Source organism: Ursus americanus, chromosome 25, assembly GCF_024610735.1.
Source record: "Ursus americanus isolate L20-20 chromosome 25, mUrsAme1.1.p, whole genome shotgun sequence".
Classification (NCBI taxonomy): Eukaryota; Metazoa; Chordata; class Mammalia; order Carnivora; family Ursidae; genus Ursus; species Ursus americanus.
In genome coordinates this window covers 42157385-42177018 of record NC_142151.1, presented here as the reverse complement: position 1 = coordinate 42177018, position 19634 = coordinate 42157385, and the positions used below count along the sequence as shown (strand labels likewise).

The following is a 19634-nucleotide window of genomic DNA, read 5'->3' as shown; positions in this document are numbered from 1 at the left end:
GTTTTTGCATCAATTATGAGAGAGGTATGTTAAAAACCTACTAAGATTGTGTATTTTTCTTTCTCACTTCTGCATCTGCTTCACATCCTGACCCTGTATTTATTGTGTGCGTTCGAGGTTAGACATTTTATCTTCCAGATGAATTGAATCTTTCATTTTATAGTGACTGTCTTGTCCCTAAGTAATAATGTTTTCTTTAAAGTCTATTTTGTTGGGGCGCCTGGGTGGTGCAGTCAGTTAAGCTTCCAACTCTTGGTTTCCGCTCAGGTCATGATCTCAGGGTTGTGGGATCGAGCCCCATGTCGGGCTCCACGTACTCAGCGTGGAGTCCGAGATTCCCTCTCCCTCCCTCTTTGCCTCTCCCACTTGCGCTCACTCTCACTCTCTCAAATAAATAAATCTTTAAAAAAATAAAGTCTGTTTTGTTCAATGTAAATATAGCTATACCAGTGTTCCTTTGGCTAGTATTTGGTGTTACTTTTTCCATGTTTTTCCTTTCAACCCTTCTGTATCCTTGTATTTTAGATATACCTTTTGTAAATAACATATAGATGGATACTGTTTTCTAATTCAACGTGACAATCTTTGGTATTTAACTGGAACGCCCAGTACATTTACATTTGTCATTACTGATATGTACAGATTTCTACCATTTTACTTTGGGCAGTTTGGCCTATTTCTCTCCTTTCCTGTTTTCTTTTGGACTGATGAGCACCTTTATTAGGTATAGAATTCTAGATGTTTTACTATGTATAATGATATAGTAGGTTTTTTTTTTTTTTTTTTTTTTTAAGATTTCTTATTTATTTGACAGAGAGAGGGAGCAAGTGAGCACGAGCAGGGAGCAACAGGCATTGGGAGAGGGAGCAGCAGGCTCCCTGCTGAACAGAGAGCCTGATGCGGGGCTCAATCCCAGGACCCTGGGATCATGACCTGAACCGAAGGCAGACGCTTAACGACTGAGCCACCCAGCTGCCCCAATGATATAGTTTCTCAACAGGGGGTTTTCTCTTTTCCCCAAGCAGTTTGAGCTTGTGAAAGACAATGTCTCATGTTTTTGGTATTTTCACCAAGCCCAATGTTTTGTACATGGTTAATTCGTAGAAATTGCATTTGATTACTTATGAAGATAATGAGTAGTGGGCAAAGAAGTAATATGGCCTTTTCTTTTTCCTTTTTGAAATTCATTGTTAGAAAGTCTAAGTCCATTTTTGTTTAGTATTTTGTAAACTTAATCTAAGTGTCATTTGCAGAATGTTTTGGGAATTAAAAAAAATTTAGGGGGGGAGGAAGCATTCTTTTCCAGTTGTGATATTAAATATCTAATTATTGTCAGTAGAAAACAAAATGCTTTGATGTTCATTTATTTTCCCCCCAAACAAAGTATTGTTGCCATAGATAAAATCCCAAGTTTTGTTTGGTCTTCTTGACCTTTCATTTAGAGAATGGCCCATTATGAAGATACCATTTATGAACTTCTAAAAAAGACAGTATCATCTAACCTGTTATTTATGGATTCATGTAGTAAATATAGAAACACAGACTTGGGGGCACCTCGCTGGCTCAGTCAGTAGAGCACGTGACTTTTGATCTTGGGGTTTTAAGTCCCAGCCCCACGTTGGGTGTGATTACTTAAAAAAAAAATCTTATTAAAAAAAAATGGACTGGATTCACACTAAACACTTCATGATAGTGGTTTCCTTTAGGAAGAGAAATTGGACTAGGGATCAGAAAATGATCTAAAGTAAAGATAACAGAATGTTAACATTTATTATTCTGAATGGTGGGTGTACAAGGATTTGATATGTTAAACTTGCATTGTTTTATATGTATTTATAGTTTTAAAAGTTTAAAATGAAGGCTGCCATCTAGTGGACACATTTTAACAGAACTTTAAAAATCTCTGATAATGGGTAAAGACAATGGAACAAAGCTTTTCAGACACCTGAACACAGATAAGAAGGTACATAATGATGAAGATTTTGGAGTTGATTACACCTAGCTCTGAACCCTAGTTTTGTTATTTACTGTGTGATTTGGGCAAAGTATCAAACTTCTCTAGGCCTCGGTGAGTTAAAACCCCATTATGGAGAATCCCTATGAACCAGGTGAGTGCTGCTCTGGGCTATGGGGAGAGTCTCCCCCTGGGGTTTAATAAAGAGGAGAGCCTACTATTTTACTCCATTTTTAAAATGGGATTAGTGCCCTTTTGTTTATTTATCTTTAAAGTAAGCTCTACACCCACGGTGGGGCTTAAACTCACAACCCTGAGATCGAGAGTCGCACGCTTTACCGACTGAGCCAGCCGGGTGCCCCAAGACGACCAGGACCGAATGGTTCGCTATTAGGTTTAAGTCCCAGATCCCTAGTTGTTGATGCTCGTATAATCTAGACAAGTAACAAGCTCATGGGATGACACAGGCATCTAAACCAGCGCTGGAACGCTGTCTCGCGCACCACTCTTCCTAGTAAGGCGTGACGTATAAAAAGGCCTTTAATAAATACCCGAAGGAATGAGTGCCATGAGCTCAGTAGTTTCCTCAGTAAACAGGAGATATTAAGGAAATGGTAGGACTACGATGTTACATATGTAGGAATCTCTGGATTTGTAACAATTTAAAAATTTTTACATATTTACTAAGTTACCAGTTAAAAACCGCTGTATTTAAGGCAATTAACTACTACATATATGCTGTCCATTTTGAGGAAAAGGATCCCAACCATGAAATAATAAAGACTCGATCTCTAATGTCTAATGTTTGCTATAAAGAAACTTACACTGAGGGGTTAGGGTTACCACACTCTTGTCTCTTAAGAAAAAAAGTTAAATGGCCTAAACCTCCCCCAAATGACTGTCCTCGGAAAGATTTCTTGCCGACCTGCACCTAGCACAGGCTTCTGAATTCTACACCCTTAACACAAGCATTCCTTTACTTTGTTTTATAGTAAAAACAAGCAGTATTTATTAAAAATAAAAACCTATTTTGTATGACAAATGTAACCATAGATTTTCATATATTTGACATTATTCTGTTTCACTATAACCTGTGACTTTTCCTTAAAATCAAGCCCTTAGTCAAATTTCACTCATTTTAGATCATTTTTACAGCATTTTTTCTGAGAATTTGAACTGCCATTATTACAACTACGTAATTACAAGCCATAAATACTTATTGTTACATCATTCCTATGTCCACATATTTTCACATTTAACCAGTAACTTTGATATAATTGAACAAATATGCAGCTGACCCTTGAGCAGCACAGGTTTGGACGGCGCAGGCCCACTTAAACACGGATTTATTTATTTTTTTCGATATAGTACAGTACTAGAAATGCATTTTCCTTGTGATTTTAATATTTTCTCAGCTTTATTGTAAAATACAGTATATAATACCTGGAACATACAAAATGTGTGTTAATTGACTGTTGTTGGTAAGGCTTCTGGTCAATAGTAGGCTCGTATGAATTTTGGGGGAGTCAGAAGTTGTGCGTGAATTTTTGACTGCATAGGGGGTCCGTGCCCCTAACCCCTGCGTTGTTCAAGGGTCAACTGTAGTAAGATTTTCAAAGCTCTAATACATGCCATTCACGCTCTGTACAATGAAACGAACGTGATACCTTAATTTATATACTCAAGATTTGTTCATGGGCAGTAATTATTTCCATCAATATAAAATATACACTGGTAATAAGTTTATGTAAAACAGTAAGTTGAGCTAAGGAAATAATTTCATCAGTAACTGAACTTTTGGAGTCTAATTTAGGTTTGGACTATAATCACTTTCGAGATTCCATAATCCCCTCACTGGATTCAAGTTAGACAGACCTCTTGAGGGAGACTTATGGGATCATCAGTAGCTTGCTCGCGCCTCTCCCACGGTGCTGGCCGAGGCCCCTGCTTCAGTGAGAGCGAGGCCGTACAGCGCAAGTGGGCAGGCAGAGCTCAGTTCATAAACGTGTCAGGGCGTCAGGGGCTAAGCAGTCCCTGTGACAGCCAAGCCTAACACCTACCCTGTATTATCTTCTCAATTACTCTCGATGTAATACACTGACCCCACGCCTGCTCTTGGCTTTATACGAAATAATTAATAAGGGATGTAAGTAATCCCGCGGCTGATCTAACTTTTTTCTTTTCATAAACTGCTGCCAAATCAACAGAGCCCCATTTTAAAAAATACTGTTAATGAAATTTTTCATTAGGATTACACAAATTTGTCAAATAAGGTTTCTCCTTAACCACGTCCTAATAAACACTTGCAGAGCAAAAAATTTAGCTTTTAGTTTATTATAACTGGTTCTGACTGAATCAAACATATACTCTCTCTTAAAATAGGCTGCGTAGACCAGAATTTTAAATTTATCCTCATTTTAAAACTAGAAAGATACTACAGTTAGTATAATGAATAGAATGGCTATCAGGAAGCTTGTTGTTCACATATCAAGCAATATATTTTACATTCAGCAAACTTAATTTTATCAAATATCCTTTAATTTCACTGACGACAATATGATACATATTGTGTAAGAAGCGCACACAGCTCTGCGTACAGTTTCGAAGTGTGTACAGACTGGAATACAGAGGTTCAACACTGGTGTACTGACGGCATTCTGGAGCTTTGGATAAAACTGCATACAAAACTTGCAATTCAAATATTAGCCGATCTGGAAACTTTAATATAAAAATGATACTTTGAGATGCAAAATATATTTTTTTTACTAAACAAACTATATAAACATTTAAAATAATCATTAAAAACTCAACTTCAGGATTTATAAAGATTAGCTATAAAAATATATTGGCAGTCACTTTTCTTAGAAAGGTACCATTCACTACATTACAAAATAGACTCTCACATACAATTGCCTTAAGAACCACACTGTGTGAGAATCTGATAACCCTTACATTACATTGGTTATAAAATCCTCTTGGAAACTTTGGTGTGCGTCTGCAAAAGGTTTTTAAAAAATACTCTAATATCATCTCAAGGGCCTGTAAACATTCCATTCTATTAAAGCACAACAATAAGTAATGTATATTCAACTGCATACAGAATATAGAATCAAGAAACAATTTATTATATATTTGTAGAAAATCTCCATTCCCAGAGTAACCAAAAAACAAGCTATTTAAAAGTGTCAAACTTTTAAACAGAAGTTCTCTTTCCATTCTGATAAAAAAAAAAAGTTACAAAATCACCACACTCCATTCATGCACCTTAGACCTAGCCTTTTAGGACAAAGCCTCAAAACCAGTTAACCCAAGCAAGTCTCAAAACCCCTCTCAAGTCCAAAAAACAAACTTTAAAAAACCCATTTACAAGATCTGACGATAGAACAAGTACACGTAATCAGAACACATAATTTATATATTTAGTTATGTATTAGCTTTTCTATTTGTAATTTAGAATTTATTGGCAGAAATAAAACATACACACACGCACATTCACACACACAATTGAAAAAGGTAAATTTTAGGAAACAGTAAGAAATGCAAACCTATAGGGTAAACTGATTTATTTTAAAAATCAGTTTACCAAATTTCATCTTATCTGCCACTTTTGGATTCTTGTTATTTAGAAAATTCGAATTGGTGAAAGTTCACTTGCTGCTTCTTGAGGAGGGTTAGTTTTGTTTCCAGTTGTGCCAGTAACTTCCTTGAGGTTATTTTCCACTTCATCTTCCTTCTGTCACCAGATCTCTTGCATAAGATATTTATCTTTGAGTTGCAAAAGCCTAAATAAAAAGCTTCATGTTTGACCTTTTAATTTATAAACTCCACTAAAGAGAAAAGAAATCCATCTAATTTTTAGGCAAGTCTGCAAAAATATTTTCTTTCTTAATCAAACACTTTTATGGGAATAAAGATCCTTCAAAGTTTTTAACTCTTCTATTAGAGTTTTGTTTTGATTTTCCAAGACTGCAACTCGATTTTCCAGGCATTTCACATATTCTTTCTTCTTTCTGCGGCATTCCCGAGCAGCTTCTCTAAATGCAAGCATTAAAAACCAATGTTAGAAAAGAAGTTCACCTTCTTTAAGTGCTAAATGCACCTCTGCGGTCCTCCCTGGTCGTCTAAATACAGCCAAATACGTTCATCTTAGGTACGAATTCAATCCGCTTGGCAAATGCAGACACCTGTATAACCCACACACTTCGCAAGACAGAACATCTTTGCTGCCTCAGAAAGCTCCCGCGGGCCCATTCCTGGTCAGTCCTCTCCCCAGACAACTAATGTTCGGATTTTTATCACTACAGATGGAAGTTTTTCCTATTCTACAATCTCCTACAGAACGTCCTCGTGTCTGGTCTCCTTTCACTCACTGTATTTCTGAGGCTCATCGATGTCTCTGCGCGGTGGTCTTTACCGTACTGTTGCTGGTGTCTCCACTGGGTGCCCGTCACCACGGTTTACTCATCTGTTCCTTGGGGCTGTGTCCAGTTTTAGCCGCTATGCTTATGCCTGTCTCTTTGTGAACAGATACCCCATTTTTCATGGATAAATACCATGGAGCGAAATTATGGGTCCTCTCATTAACTTCTGACACAGTTTCTTTAATTTTTATTTGGGTTTTAATTACAAACAGTGCTTTATACTCAGTTTTGTACATGTCCTCTTAGAGTATTTTTTAAAAAGATTTTATTTATTTAGGAGACAGAAACCTCGAGGGGGGCCTGGGTGGCACAGCGGTTAAGCGTCTGCCTTCGGCTCAGGGCGTGATCCCGGCGTTCTGGGATCGAGCCCCACATCAGGCTCCTCCGCTGTGAGCCTGCTTCTTCCTCTCCCACTCCCCCTGCCTGTGCTCCCTCTCTCGCTGGCTGTCTCTATCTCTGTCGAATAAATAAATAAAATCTTAAAAAAAAAAAAAAAAAGAAAGAAAAAAAAGAAACCTCGAGTAGGGGGAGGGAGAGGGAGAAGCAGACTCCCCACTGGGTGGAGAGCCCCATGTGGGCCTTGATCCCAGGATCATGACCTAAGCTGAAGGCAGACGCTTAACTGACTGAGCCATCAAGTGCCCCTAGAGTATTTCTATGAAGTCACACACATGTATTACCTACATACAGAAGTAAAAAAGTATTATTCTGAGTATTTTTGATACTATGTAATGTAGGTATTATCTGCAACTTGCTTGTTTACTCATACAGTTTGAATTATATTTCTATGTTGTACAGATCTTTGCCATGTGAATATTTCATTGTTAATTCGTTTTCGTTTCCCTAACTACTACTAGTTTGACTGAACATCTTTCCAAATATTGGTCTTTTGGATCTTATATAAACTGCCTGTTTACACCCTTTCCCAATCATACCTTGTTTTATGATGAGAAATTACGAACCTAAGAACACTCTCTGTGCATTATACATATTAATCCTTTATCTTTTTAAAAAAAGATTTATTTGAGAGAGACTGTGTGTGCACCCGTGCACATGCATGGGGGGAGGGGCAGAGGGAGAGTCTTAAGCAAACTCCCAGCTGAGCGCAGAGCTTAACCCAGGCACCCCCCCTCTTTATCTGTTTTTATATGACTTTCTCATCTACCCATGACTTCTCATTTTTATATCTTACACCATAAATGTTTCTTTTTTAGTCTTTTTCTTGGCTTAGATTAATATTCCATGCACTGTATGTTCTTCTCTTAATTTTAAAGATCCTATGGCTTAATTTTGCCACAATGAAGTCTTTAATCCATCTGGAATGACTTCTGTACGTGATATAAAATAGGAGTCCAATTTAATTCTCTCTCCGATGTGGAGCTGTGCCAGTTAACATTTATTAAATGAACCATCCTTTACAAGTGTTCTACTTAACTAACACAAAAAGCTAATTCGGGGCTCTACCGTGTTTGCTACTGTTACTGTCTGCCCCTCTGCTGATACAACTTTCGGGGTTTTTTGTTTTTCCACCCAGGCACCCCACTTATATCAAGTTTTGATTACAGTTGCTTTAGAGAGTAGGTTTCAATGCCTAAGAGGACAAATAACCTCTTTCTGTTCTTGTTTTTTTTTTTTTTTTTTTGGTAAGATTTTTATTTATTTATTTGACGGGGAGAGAGAGAGTACAAGCAGGGGGAGTGGCAAGCAGAGGGAGAAGCAGACCCCCGCTGAGCAGGGAGCCAAAGCAGGGCTCGATGCGGGACTCGATCCCCAGACCCTGGGATCATGACCTGAGCGGAAGGCAGACGCTTAATGACTGAGCCACCCAGGACCCCAGTTCTTGAGCATTTTTGAATACTTTTTTCTTTTCATGTAAATTTTCATCTTATTTTGCCCAATTCCATGGAGATCTACAAAGATTCTAACTTGAATCACAATAAATTTACATGCGAATTTTGGAAGAACTGACATTTTATATTAAAAGTCCTCATTGAAGAACACTGGTATTTCCTATATGTTTGGATACTGTTTTAGCTCTCAGTAAGATTTTTAAAATGTGGATCCTATGCCTTTCCTATTGAATTTACTAAGTATTTTATGATTTGTCACTAATGTTAATATTACTTTCAAAATGGTAATTCATAGAAAAACAACTTACTAAGTTTCCTTATAAATCAGTGTAGTTTTAAAATTTATTACGGAATAGTCACACACAAAAGACTGTAGTAGTGTAGAGATCAGTTATGAAGCATAACGATAAAGTGAACACATGTAAACCGAACACCCAGCTTAGTGAGAGAGAATATGACCTATGCTGAAGAAGCCCGTGCCTTTTCCTGATTCCATACCGCTGCCTCTGGCCCGGAAGCAATTACCAGCTTCAATCTTTTACTTATTTACTAAAATTACAACTTGTTTTCCCTCAAATTTATTTTTCCTAGTATTTATTCATATTAAAGTTATCATTCACTATTACATTGTATAAATACAGCCACAATTTATGTATCCATTCTGTTCACTTATGAATATTAGGTCGTTTCCTGATTTTTGCTGTGTGAACATTCTTATGCATACTTCCTGCAATAGGCTCTCTCACAGAGAGTAAAACAGCTAAACCGCAGAGCATATCCAGGTCAACTGTCCAAGATAAGACCAATTAACTTCAAAGTGGCCATACCAATTCTCACTCCTGTAAGCAGTCTTTGAGTTCCACTGTTCCAAAAGCTTGCCAATTTTTGGTTAGACTCTTAAGATTTTTGTCAACTGGGTGGGGATAAATGATTCTAAGTATGTGGTATTACTTTGCATTTCTCTGATTACTGATAAGGGCAAGCAATCTTTCATAGGATTATCATCCACTTGTGTTTTCTGAGAAATGCCTGTTCATCTTCTGTTGGCTTGTACTTCTTAATTTGAAAGATGTATTTTTTCAAACACATATTTTTGGGGGGTTCGATATGTTACATATATGCTCTATAGGGGCTGAAGCTTATATTTTCACTCTATCTTCTGATGAACAGAAATTATTAATGAAGACTCATTCATCTTTATGTTAATGTTTGTGTGCAGGAGGGGGTGTGAGGTGTTTGAAGGGATCTTTCCCTATTCCTGAAACCGTAAGATTATATGTTTTCACTGAAACATTTCAAAATGTCACCTTTCACATTTGTGTTTTTAATCCGTCTGCAGTGATTTTTGTGTATGGTGTGAGAAAGAAATCCAGTATTTTTTCACATATCAATAATTATCCTAGTACTATTTATTGAAGAGTCCCCCCTTCCCCCAATAGTCTGTCCTATCGTATCAGGGTTTCATGTGTCCATGGATCTGTTTTTGAGCCATTTCTTTGGTCATTTTGGTTTTTTTTCTCAATGCCAGTTATCACATTATTTCAATTACCACAGCTTTAAATAAACTTGGTATCTCCTCACCTTATTCTTGTCTGGAATATTTTGGCTGTTCTTGCCCCTCTACTCCTCTATAAATTTTAGTACCACTTGTCAAGTTCTTCAAACAACCTGTTTGGGTTTTGATTGGAACTGCATTGAATCTATGGATCAACTGGGGGAAAAACAGTCATCTTTATAATACTGAGTTTCCATATTTATGGACACAGTATTTATTTCTCCATTTATTTAGATCTTCCTTAATGTCTTTCAAAAACACTGTGCAATATTTTTCATAAATGTCCCGGATATCTTTGGTTAGATTTATTCTCAGGTATTTTATTTGTTGATAATATAAATGTATCTTTTTAATAATTATTTATCAAACCATCACTGATGTAAAGAAATAGGATTTTTGAAAACAGGCTTTATATCTAGCAATCTTATAAATTCATTTCTTCTAATTATTTTTCTGTAAGTCCATTTTTAAAAAAAATAGGCAATTATATAAAAAATAGGTTTTCTTTTATTTAAATCCTTGTAATCCACCCCTCCAGCCCTTTTCCTGTTTTACTAAACTGTCAAAGGTTTCCAGTACAATGTTGAAGAGAATCGTTTCTTTTTCAAGCTTTCACACTTTGTAGATGATTCTCGATATTCTAAGCAGATGACTATATATTTGCTACATTATAATAACAGTTTTATTTTTCCCAATTTTTATCATTTTTATAGTCTCTTGATCTTTGATGATTTTCAATGACATCCTTTCTTTTCCCTTTAAATAGAGTAGACAGATAGCGGAATACTTTACATAACTCATTCTTCTGTCTGCTCTTCTGACTAGCTCCTGAAAGGTAGTGTGTGGTATTATCTAAGTCTCTGGACTCTAAAACTTGGACGCATCTGTTTAAATCCTACCTCTACCACTTACTAAGTAGTTTAACCTTGCGAAAATAAATTCACCTAAGCCTCAGCTTCCTCATCTCAAAAAAACTGGAAATAACATATACACCTCAAAGATTTTTGTGAAAATTACATAAAGGTTTGGCACATATCATGATGGAGTCCTAATTCCTTGAGCAGTCTGTGATTTTTCAACTTGTATTTGTTAGAACTCGATATATGGGAATTTGATAAAGCCTATGTTGAGATTGCTTTTTCCCCAAAAAGTTGGGGCACTATGGCCCCAGACCCGTTTTTAAATTACAGCTGACTCTTGAACAACACAGGTTTCAACTGTGTCAGTCTACTTATACGCAGGTTTTTTTCAATGAATATAGTACTGTAAATGTATTTTCCTTATGATTTGCTCAATAACATTTTCTGGCTTATTTTATTTAAAGAATACAGTATATAGTACATAGAACATACAAAATATGTGTTAATTGACTGGATTCTGGTCAATAATAGGCTAAGTTTTGGGGGAATCAAAAGTTGTACATGAATTTTCAACAGTGGGGGGTTAGCGCCCCAACTCCTGTGTTGTTCAAGGGTCACATTTATAACCCTCCATTTTTGGTAGAGCACTTCTTAGATGCTGACTTCACGAAGAATCTCTGATCCAGTGTCCCACCCTGAACAGAGCCCAGGCTGTGTCCCCGCCCCCTCTGGGCACCAAAGCCACACGAATCACAAAGATCTGAATTCATCTACAGAACCTACAGGGGCTGCTCAGCGCTGACTAACCTCATGGTCCTGTGCTTCTGCTTCATTCCCGACCTCAACGGGTATCTCTTACTTTTCCTCCAGGCTCATCCGATCATTTAAAAGGGTGGTTTTTATATTTCATCAAGCTTTTAAAAATATTGCATAGCCTAGGCCCTACTGTCCGAAAGAGAAGTCTCATTCTAGTAATTTTTAACAAGTCTTTTGGATTTCCTAGGTACACAATCATATCATCAGCAAAAAACCACAATTTTTTCTAGCATTTATAAAATGTACTTCAGTTCCTTGTCTTAATGCATTTCTTGGAATCTTCAAAACAACAGACAATCCCTGCCATGTTACCAAGTTCATTTACAATGATGCCTGCTTTTAGTTTTTAGAAAAGAAACATTTTATCTTGAAGTAATTAAATGTCCCTCTCTGTTTCTTTTAGAATAATTTTTAATGCTTTAGAAAATCATCCTTTTATTCTAGCTTTCTAACTTATTGGTGAGGAGCTGAAAATAGAATCCTATTTAATTTTTTAAAAAATTGTTTTATTCCTGGGTATTTACCCTTTTTGGTTCCTAATATAGTTTACTAGTGTCCTTTCTCTTTTTTTCCCATGAAATCACTGCAGAAAGCTACCCATTACATTCTTTTTCTCAAAGAACTGGTGGTTTTCCATGGCTGATGTACATACATCTCATATAGCTATGTTTAAAATACATTTAAAATGAAGGGCGCCTGCGTGGCTCAGTCGGTTAAGTGTCTGCCTTCAGCTCAGATTATGATCCCAGCATCCTGGGATCCAGCCCCGCGCCGGGCTCCCTGCTCAGCAGGGAGCCTGCTTCTCCCTCTCCTCCCTGCCTGAGCTCTCTCACTATCTCTGTCTCTCCCCCCCCCCAGTAAATAAATAAATAAATCGTAAAAAGAAAATACGTTTAAAATGAAAGTAAATATTTCTGGAGGTTAAATCACTGCTATATATTCATGGGTGAAATTTATTTTTTAGGAGCACTGCTGTGTCCGTCAGTATTTGCAGGAATTCTTTCCTCCCCTTGCTGTCAATGGCAAGCAGCAAATTATTATTTTCATTTTTGTCAGCCCCACAAGAATAAAATATATTGTTTGAAAAGCTTTCCTTAATAGTACTATTCAAAAGACACACTATATTAAATAAGGCGACTGAGCAATGGGACACGCCAATCCACTGGAAATGAACTAGACACAATCTAACACTCAGTTAAAAAAAAAAAAAAAAGCCAATATAAACCTCTCTCATTTTTTTTTTAAAGTAAGCTCTAACCCAGTGTGGGGCTCAAACTCACAACCCCCAGGATTACAAGTCGTGTGATCCACCGACCGAGCCAGCCAGGTGCCCCAAACCTCTCTCATTTTTATTTATTTTTAAAGATTGTATGTATGTATTTATTTGACAGAGAGAGAGGGCGAGGGAGGGAACACAAGCAGTGGGAGAGGGAGAAGCAGGCTTCGCACTGAGCAGGGGGCCCGATGCGGGGCTTGATCCCAAGACCCTGGGTTCATGACCTGAGCTGAAGGCAGACGCTTTACGACTGAGCCACCCAGGTGCCCCCTCTCTCATTTTTAATATACACTTCCAGGCAATCCCTGGTTATGTTCTGAGATTTAGAAAAACATTACCCATTCTGGCAGTACAATTTGACTACCTACCTGTTTTTCATCAACCTTATTTCTCTTTTCAGTTGGGGGTCATCTGTCTTAGTTGTTTGAGATGTAAGAGTCACAGGAGAGGTCATCACCACAGTCTGTGGCAGCGAAGTGGCTGAAGGCGTGGTACGGATCTGGTATGTCTGCATATCTCCTGATGCAGCTGTGTGGTCAGAAGAATGAGTTAATGCGTGTCTTTGAAAGGACACTGGGATGTTTTCCGTAGACACTCGAGCATACTTACTTTGTACGACCACCTGGTTGCTGGGCACAAGAATCTGCTGTCCGTCAGAGGTCTGTGCGTACTGGAGAATGGTTGTACCTTGCTGAGTACTGCCTGAATTTGTCATGGTTAATGTCTGAAGTCCCTGTACTCCATCTGTGCCTGGACTGGCCAGTTGTAAGGCTCCATTTGGGGCAATGGCAACTTTAACCAAAGAGAGAACATAGCTATTGTAAGGCTAGACAATACACTAATTGCAAAGGATTGGTGAAAAAAAAAACCCAAACACTAATTATTAAAACAGGTTTGAATGCAGTTCACTTCCTAACTGGCAACTACTCTGAGTGAACTATATGTAAAAGAAATAAAATGGCATTTCTCTATAGAATTTTACAGTTCAGATGCACTCATCTTAAACTTAGTCTCAAACTGCACAATAGAACTGATTAGTCAAAACACATTTTAGTCTCCGTGAAGCACTGCATGCTAATTGCTAATGTTATCACAGCAGTTCTGGGCATTAGGAGAGGGTACTTCTGGCTAACTTTTAAAGGAAAAATAAGTAGAAGGAAACATTAAGACAGTTTGTAATTTTTATTCAAATAAGCTCAAAAGTTTTGAATAGATTAGGTGTGCATCTGGAAAAATTTTACATAGGATTAAAGGTTACACAATGAAAACATAAATCTTCATACTGTTTCTGAGCGCTCCTGTCCAGTGATAACCACTGTTAAAAAGTATTAAATGTTATTTATGTAAGTGGCATTTTACAGATGTAATCGTTCAAGTCACTTCCTAGTGAAAATCACCAGTAAGGTGCTCATGAGAAAGCCCATACATAGACCCATTACCACTATGTGCCGCCCAAGCATTTTTCAATAAATTTTACTTATGTTAATGCTTTCCTCTCAAACCTTATGATAACACCCAAAAAGTTTGAATAGAAAACAGTTTAGCATTACTCAATTCCACATAATAAATCCCCTTTAGAATTTCATGCCTCATCTCTGTACTCTCTTATCAGATTATCATTATGCAACTTTTTTTTCTTTTACACTTTGGCGTCAGAAAGCCAAAGCACACTTGTCTGGATGTGTGTGTTTTTTTTTTTTTTAAAGATTTTATTTATTTATTTGACAGAGACAGACAGCCAGCGAGAGAGGGAACACAAGCAGGGGGAGTGGGAGAGGAAGAAGCAGGCTCCCAGCGGAGGAGCCTGATGTGGGGCTCGATCCCATAACGCCGGGATCACGCCCTGAGCCGAAGGCAGACGCTTAACGACTGCACCACCCAGGCGCCCCTGGATGTGTGTGTTTTAACTGAAAATAAAATTTCTTTCAGGAGTTTCTAATCCCTCCCCCACTGCCACACAACAAATATTCCCATATACTGTAATTTATATGACTTTAGAAGTGACAACAGTGTTTAGATGCAGACATTTGTTTTAAATTTATATTAGCAATTATTTGCAATCTCCTATAATATACATAACATACGTGTGTGTGTGTGTGTGTGTGTGTGTGTATAAAGTAAAACTCCCCATTCTCTATCCCTATTTATCCCACTAGCTACCCCACACCCTCATCCTGAAGTAACCATTATTTTTGGTTATATCCTTCCTAATCTTTTCCTATGTTCATATAGACTGATACAGTAATACACATCAAAATATGTGGGTCCATACACAATGTATAGATATATGTCTTTTGACGTTAAGTATAGGCGACAATACAGAACTGTTAACATTTTGTAACATATCTTTTTTTTTTTAAGATTTTATTTATTTGAGAGAGATGCATGAGCAGGGAGAGGGGCAAAGGGAGAGAAGCAGCAGACTCCCTACAAGCACGGAGCCCAATGCGGCCTGATCCCAGGACCCCAAGGTCATGACCTGAGCTGAAGGCAGATGCTTAACTGAGCCACCCAGGCGCCCCTTCCTATTTTTGTTTTACCTGTGTATTTACCTGGTTGAGTTTACTCTAAATCTGCACGGATACAGTAGCCATCAGCCACAAGTGGCTACTTAAATTAACTAAAACAAGATAAAAAATCCAATTCCTCAGTCTCACCAGCCACCTTTCAAGTGCTCTGTAGTCACCCGTGGCTTAGCAGCTACTGTACTGGACAATGCAAATACAGAACATTTTCATCATCAAGGAAGTTCTGGATCATGCTGTCTTAAATACTAGTTGGTACTTATTGCAATTATAACATATGAAATCTCAGCCTAAGTTTCTATGTAGTTTTCGTAATTTCTAATTTTAATTGTTTTAGAATAACAAACCATATTAATGTATCATAATTTTAACTTGCTAATATGCTGCTTTAAGAAAATTTTTTTTTGAAAATAGTAATGCATGTATATGGTTAAAAAAAAATTCAGTTTTATTTAAAATGAAAGTGAACTTCTCAACTGCCTCTGATCCTGCTCCCAGGTTTCCTTCCTTGCAACCACTCTTCTCAGTTTCTTATGTGTCCTCATTGAGGTGTTTTATATATATTCTTTAAGTAATTTATTCATAACAAACTTCACCGAAAGCCTACTATGCACCAGGCCTTCTACGCCTGGTGTTCACAGCTGTGAACAAGACAAAGTTCTTTCCCTCAAGGAACTTATCCTTGAGAACAGATCATAAATAAGCTGATCTATAATCTATAATTAAAAAAATATATACTTTTTTATAATTACATATAAATGCTATAAAAATATAAGAAAGTTAACTGAAGACCATATTTTCAGAAGAGTGGTCTCTGAGGAGGTGATACTTAAGCGGAGCAGGAGTGAGGATGCAGGTCATACGAGGCTCTGGGATGAGACTGTGTCAGGGAGCGGGGATGACAAGCCCAAACATCCTGAAACAGAAACAAGCTTCGTGTGTTGGAGAAACAGCAAGGTCTGTGTTGCCAGAATGCCGTCCAGTGGCAGATGAGACAGGCGTTGGGTAAGCGAGGCCAGATCCTGGATGGAACTTACCCTACAGAACTTATTCTAGGTGTGATGGAACGTCACTGGAGGATCTGGAGCAAAAGCGTGATCTCACTGACATTTGAAATAAATCGCTTTGGCGGCAGTATGGAAAAAGTGAATGAGAGCAAGAACGGAAGCAAAATGACCACGACAGTACTGAGATGAGAGTATAAACCAAGGTGGTGGTGGTGGAGACCGTGAGAGGTGGTCAGATGGGACACAGATTTTGAGGTAAGAGTCAATTAGACTTGAAGAACAGGAGTTAGGAGTGGAAGGAGAAACCATCTACAACGGGTAGCACAAAGAATTCTGTGGGGTGATAAAACTGTATCCTGACTGTGGTAGTGGTTAGACAACTCCATGCATCTGTCAAAAATCCAAAGTAAGTGTATCACTTACAAGCTGTGTGACTTTAGGGACATTATCTAACCTCTCTAAGGCTTTATGAGTTTCCTCATATTGATAATAGCCTATCTCACAAAGCTGTTGTAAGAAGTAAACGTGATCATGCTGAAAAAGTACTTTGCATTATTTTTGGCTCAAAATGCTATTCTTCAATTATCCTCACTATTAAAGCACAACAGTCCTTCTATACATCACTTCTTTATGAAAGTTAGTGTTTGTGTGTCCATCATATACAAATTTATTCCTATACGTACTGTACTGTCCACTGCTAGTTTGATAGATGGGAGTTGGAACAGACATAGAAGTGACAGCAGAAACTCCAGGGTTTTCTCCGTCTCCTTTTCTGCCCCGTGTATCTTCAGAAGATAGATCTTTCAAAATTTTTCTGTGAAAAATAAAACTCTGTTAATTGGTAATGAGGACAGCTTTACAAAAAACAAATTGGTAAACCTTTTTCGGTCAGGTTAAAAGTATAATCGACTAGACAGCTAAACTCTTACGTCAAGGAGCCCTTTTTAGTTTAGCACAGACTATTGTAATGATGGGTACTGCAGGCTAGCTACGCTTTATTTCATGGCTACTGAAAAGAGACACTAAATAAATACCTTTCAATATACAAGGCCCTTACAGAAGTATGAAATGTCTCCCCCACAAGAGAGATGACTCCATTGTGAAGTATTTCACTAATTAACGAGAATAGTACTCATTTTCTAAATAGTGACCTTCATTTAAAAAGACAAAGTTAAAAAAATTTTTTTTCAACCTTCAACTCTATAGTGAGAAGCCCACAGTTCTAAGAAACAACAAGAAAATTAGAAATACTACTATAAAAAAGCACAGAGTATTAGTGGTAAGTGAAATTGTTTTTATTTATGAATGATCTTTTATTATTTTTTTTAAAGATTTTATTTATTTATTCAACAGAGAGAGAGACAGCCAGCGAGAGAGGGAACACAGCAGGGGGAGTGGGAGAGGAAGAAGCAGGCTCATAGCGGAGGAGACTGATGTGGGGCTCGATCCCAGAACGCCTGGATCACGCCCTGAGCCGAAGGCAAGGCAGATGCCCAACCGCTGTGCCACCCAGGCGCCCCTATGAATGATCTTTGAAAAAGTCATCTCTACACCCAGCGTGGGGCTCAAACTCACAACCCCGAGATCAAGAGTCACATGCTCCACAGGGTAAGCCAACCAAGAGCCCCAATAAAATTGTTTCTTCCAACAGGAAGTAAATATAATTCCACAGGTATCCCTCGGACTGGGTAAAATGGGACTTATCATAGCAGGAATGCGAGGACAGGGAGATTCCTTTCTGAATCTGAAAGGAAAGACCTTCCAAAACACAACTGGGGGTGGAGGGACAAATAAACATTATTTGTTTCTAAGGAGAGAAAAAAAGGGAGGGAGGGAGGGAGGGAGGGAGGGAGGGAGGAAGGAAGGAAGGAAGGAAGGAAGGAAGGAAGGAAGGAAGGAAGGAAGGAAAAATCTTTCCATAAGAATTCTATGTTCATTGTAGAAAGATCAGAAAACTGAAATACTTGTGTGGAAGAAACAAAAAATCGTCAAAAGGGGGGAGAACCCCTTAGCACCGAAAAGGAGCTTTCATTTATCTACGCCAACCCTCCAGCCTATGCAGGAATTCCCTAACATCCCTAACAGCCTCTATTTCAGGGAATGAGGCACCCACAACTTCCAAACAGCAAACCATTCAATTACTAAGCCCTTTCTTATTTAGACCCAAAGCTGGTTCCACCCAGTGAAGTAAAGAAATTTAAGCTTAATCCTAACTCTATATCCATGCCCTAACTTTGCAACATTTGACAATTGCTACCGTTCTTTATTTGAGGCCAAATAATTTGTTCCTTTAGCTCTTCTATAACATGTTGAAAATTGTTCTCCAGAGCGATCTCCTTACTCTGGACAATGTTCCCACAAGAGCTAATACAACTATATACTGTATCAACAGCTGTCCCACATAGAGAATAAGAGAGGTGGCAGTCCTACAGGACTCCGTGTTAGGCACCTGTAGAATGATCACACTGGTTCCTAAACCTGCTTATGTATCAGAATCGTCTGGAGAGGTTTACTGAATCCACATTCCCATGTGCTATCCCTAATGTCTGAGTGGGTCAGGACAGAAGTCCAGAATGCCTTTAACAGATGCCTGCATGGTGTTCTGCAGCTAGCTTACCATGAGACTGTGGAATGCTGTGCCCATTCTTTTTCACTTTTAAGTTATGAAACATTTTAAGCATAAAGTACAGCAATTAAAACACCTGTGTACCATATACCAAGAATTAACAGATGGTAACACATCCTGCAACCTTGCTGAACTCATTAACTACCTCTACTTCAGTGGATTCTTTAAGATTTTCTATACATGAAATCATGTCATCTGCAAATTATTTAATTCATTCCATCCTTTCCAATCTGGATGCCTTTTATTTCATTTTCTTGCCTAACTGCCTGAATACAATGTTGAACAGAAGTCATGGGAGCAGACATCCACAGCCATGTTGCATTCATGACCTTAGGGAGAAAACATTCAGTCTTCCACCATTAATGGGCTGTTGGCTAATGGGCTTTTGTAGAGGTGCTTTATTAGGCTGAAGAGCTCCCTTCTAGTCGTCTGATGAGCATTTTTATCATGGAAGGATACTCGATTTGTCAAATGCTTTTTCGGTGTCTGTTGAGATGACCATGTATTTCTTGTTCTAATTCTGTAAGTATGATGCATCACATTAATTGATTTTCAGATATCTTACATTCCTGGGATAAAATCCTACTTGATAATAATGTATAGTGACTTTTATATGTTGTTGGATTTAGTTTGCTAAGCTCATATTTTGCTAGGGATCTCTGTGTTTATATTCATGAGGAATACTGGTCTATAAGTTTTTATAATCTCTTAGTGAGTTAAATCCATGTCTTAATATAATTACTG

At 37.9% G+C, this 19634-nt stretch overlaps 1 protein-coding gene across 6 annotated transcripts in view; it reads right to left on the bottom strand.

The window, feature by feature from the left end:
• Positions 1-915: 915 nt before the first annotated feature.
• Positions 916-19634, bottom strand: part of ATF1 (activating transcription factor 1) — a 75527-nt gene continuing 56808 nt past the window's right edge. For 4 of the 6 annotated variants that reach the window (XM_045801056.2, XM_045801061.2, XM_045801057.2 and 1 more), the window contains 3 exons: positions 16948-17078; positions 13101-13524; positions 916-5988 (listed from right to left, as the gene is read on the bottom strand). In XM_045801056.2, coding sequence (XP_045657012.2) covers positions 5844-5988; positions 13101-13524; positions 16948-17078 — 700 coding nt within the window. In that variant the 3' untranslated portion in view covers positions 916-5843. The remainder of the gene's footprint in view (positions 5989-13100; positions 13525-16947; positions 17079-19634) is intronic. The other 2 variants (XM_045801058.2, XM_045801063.2) reach the window with 1 other exon arrangement.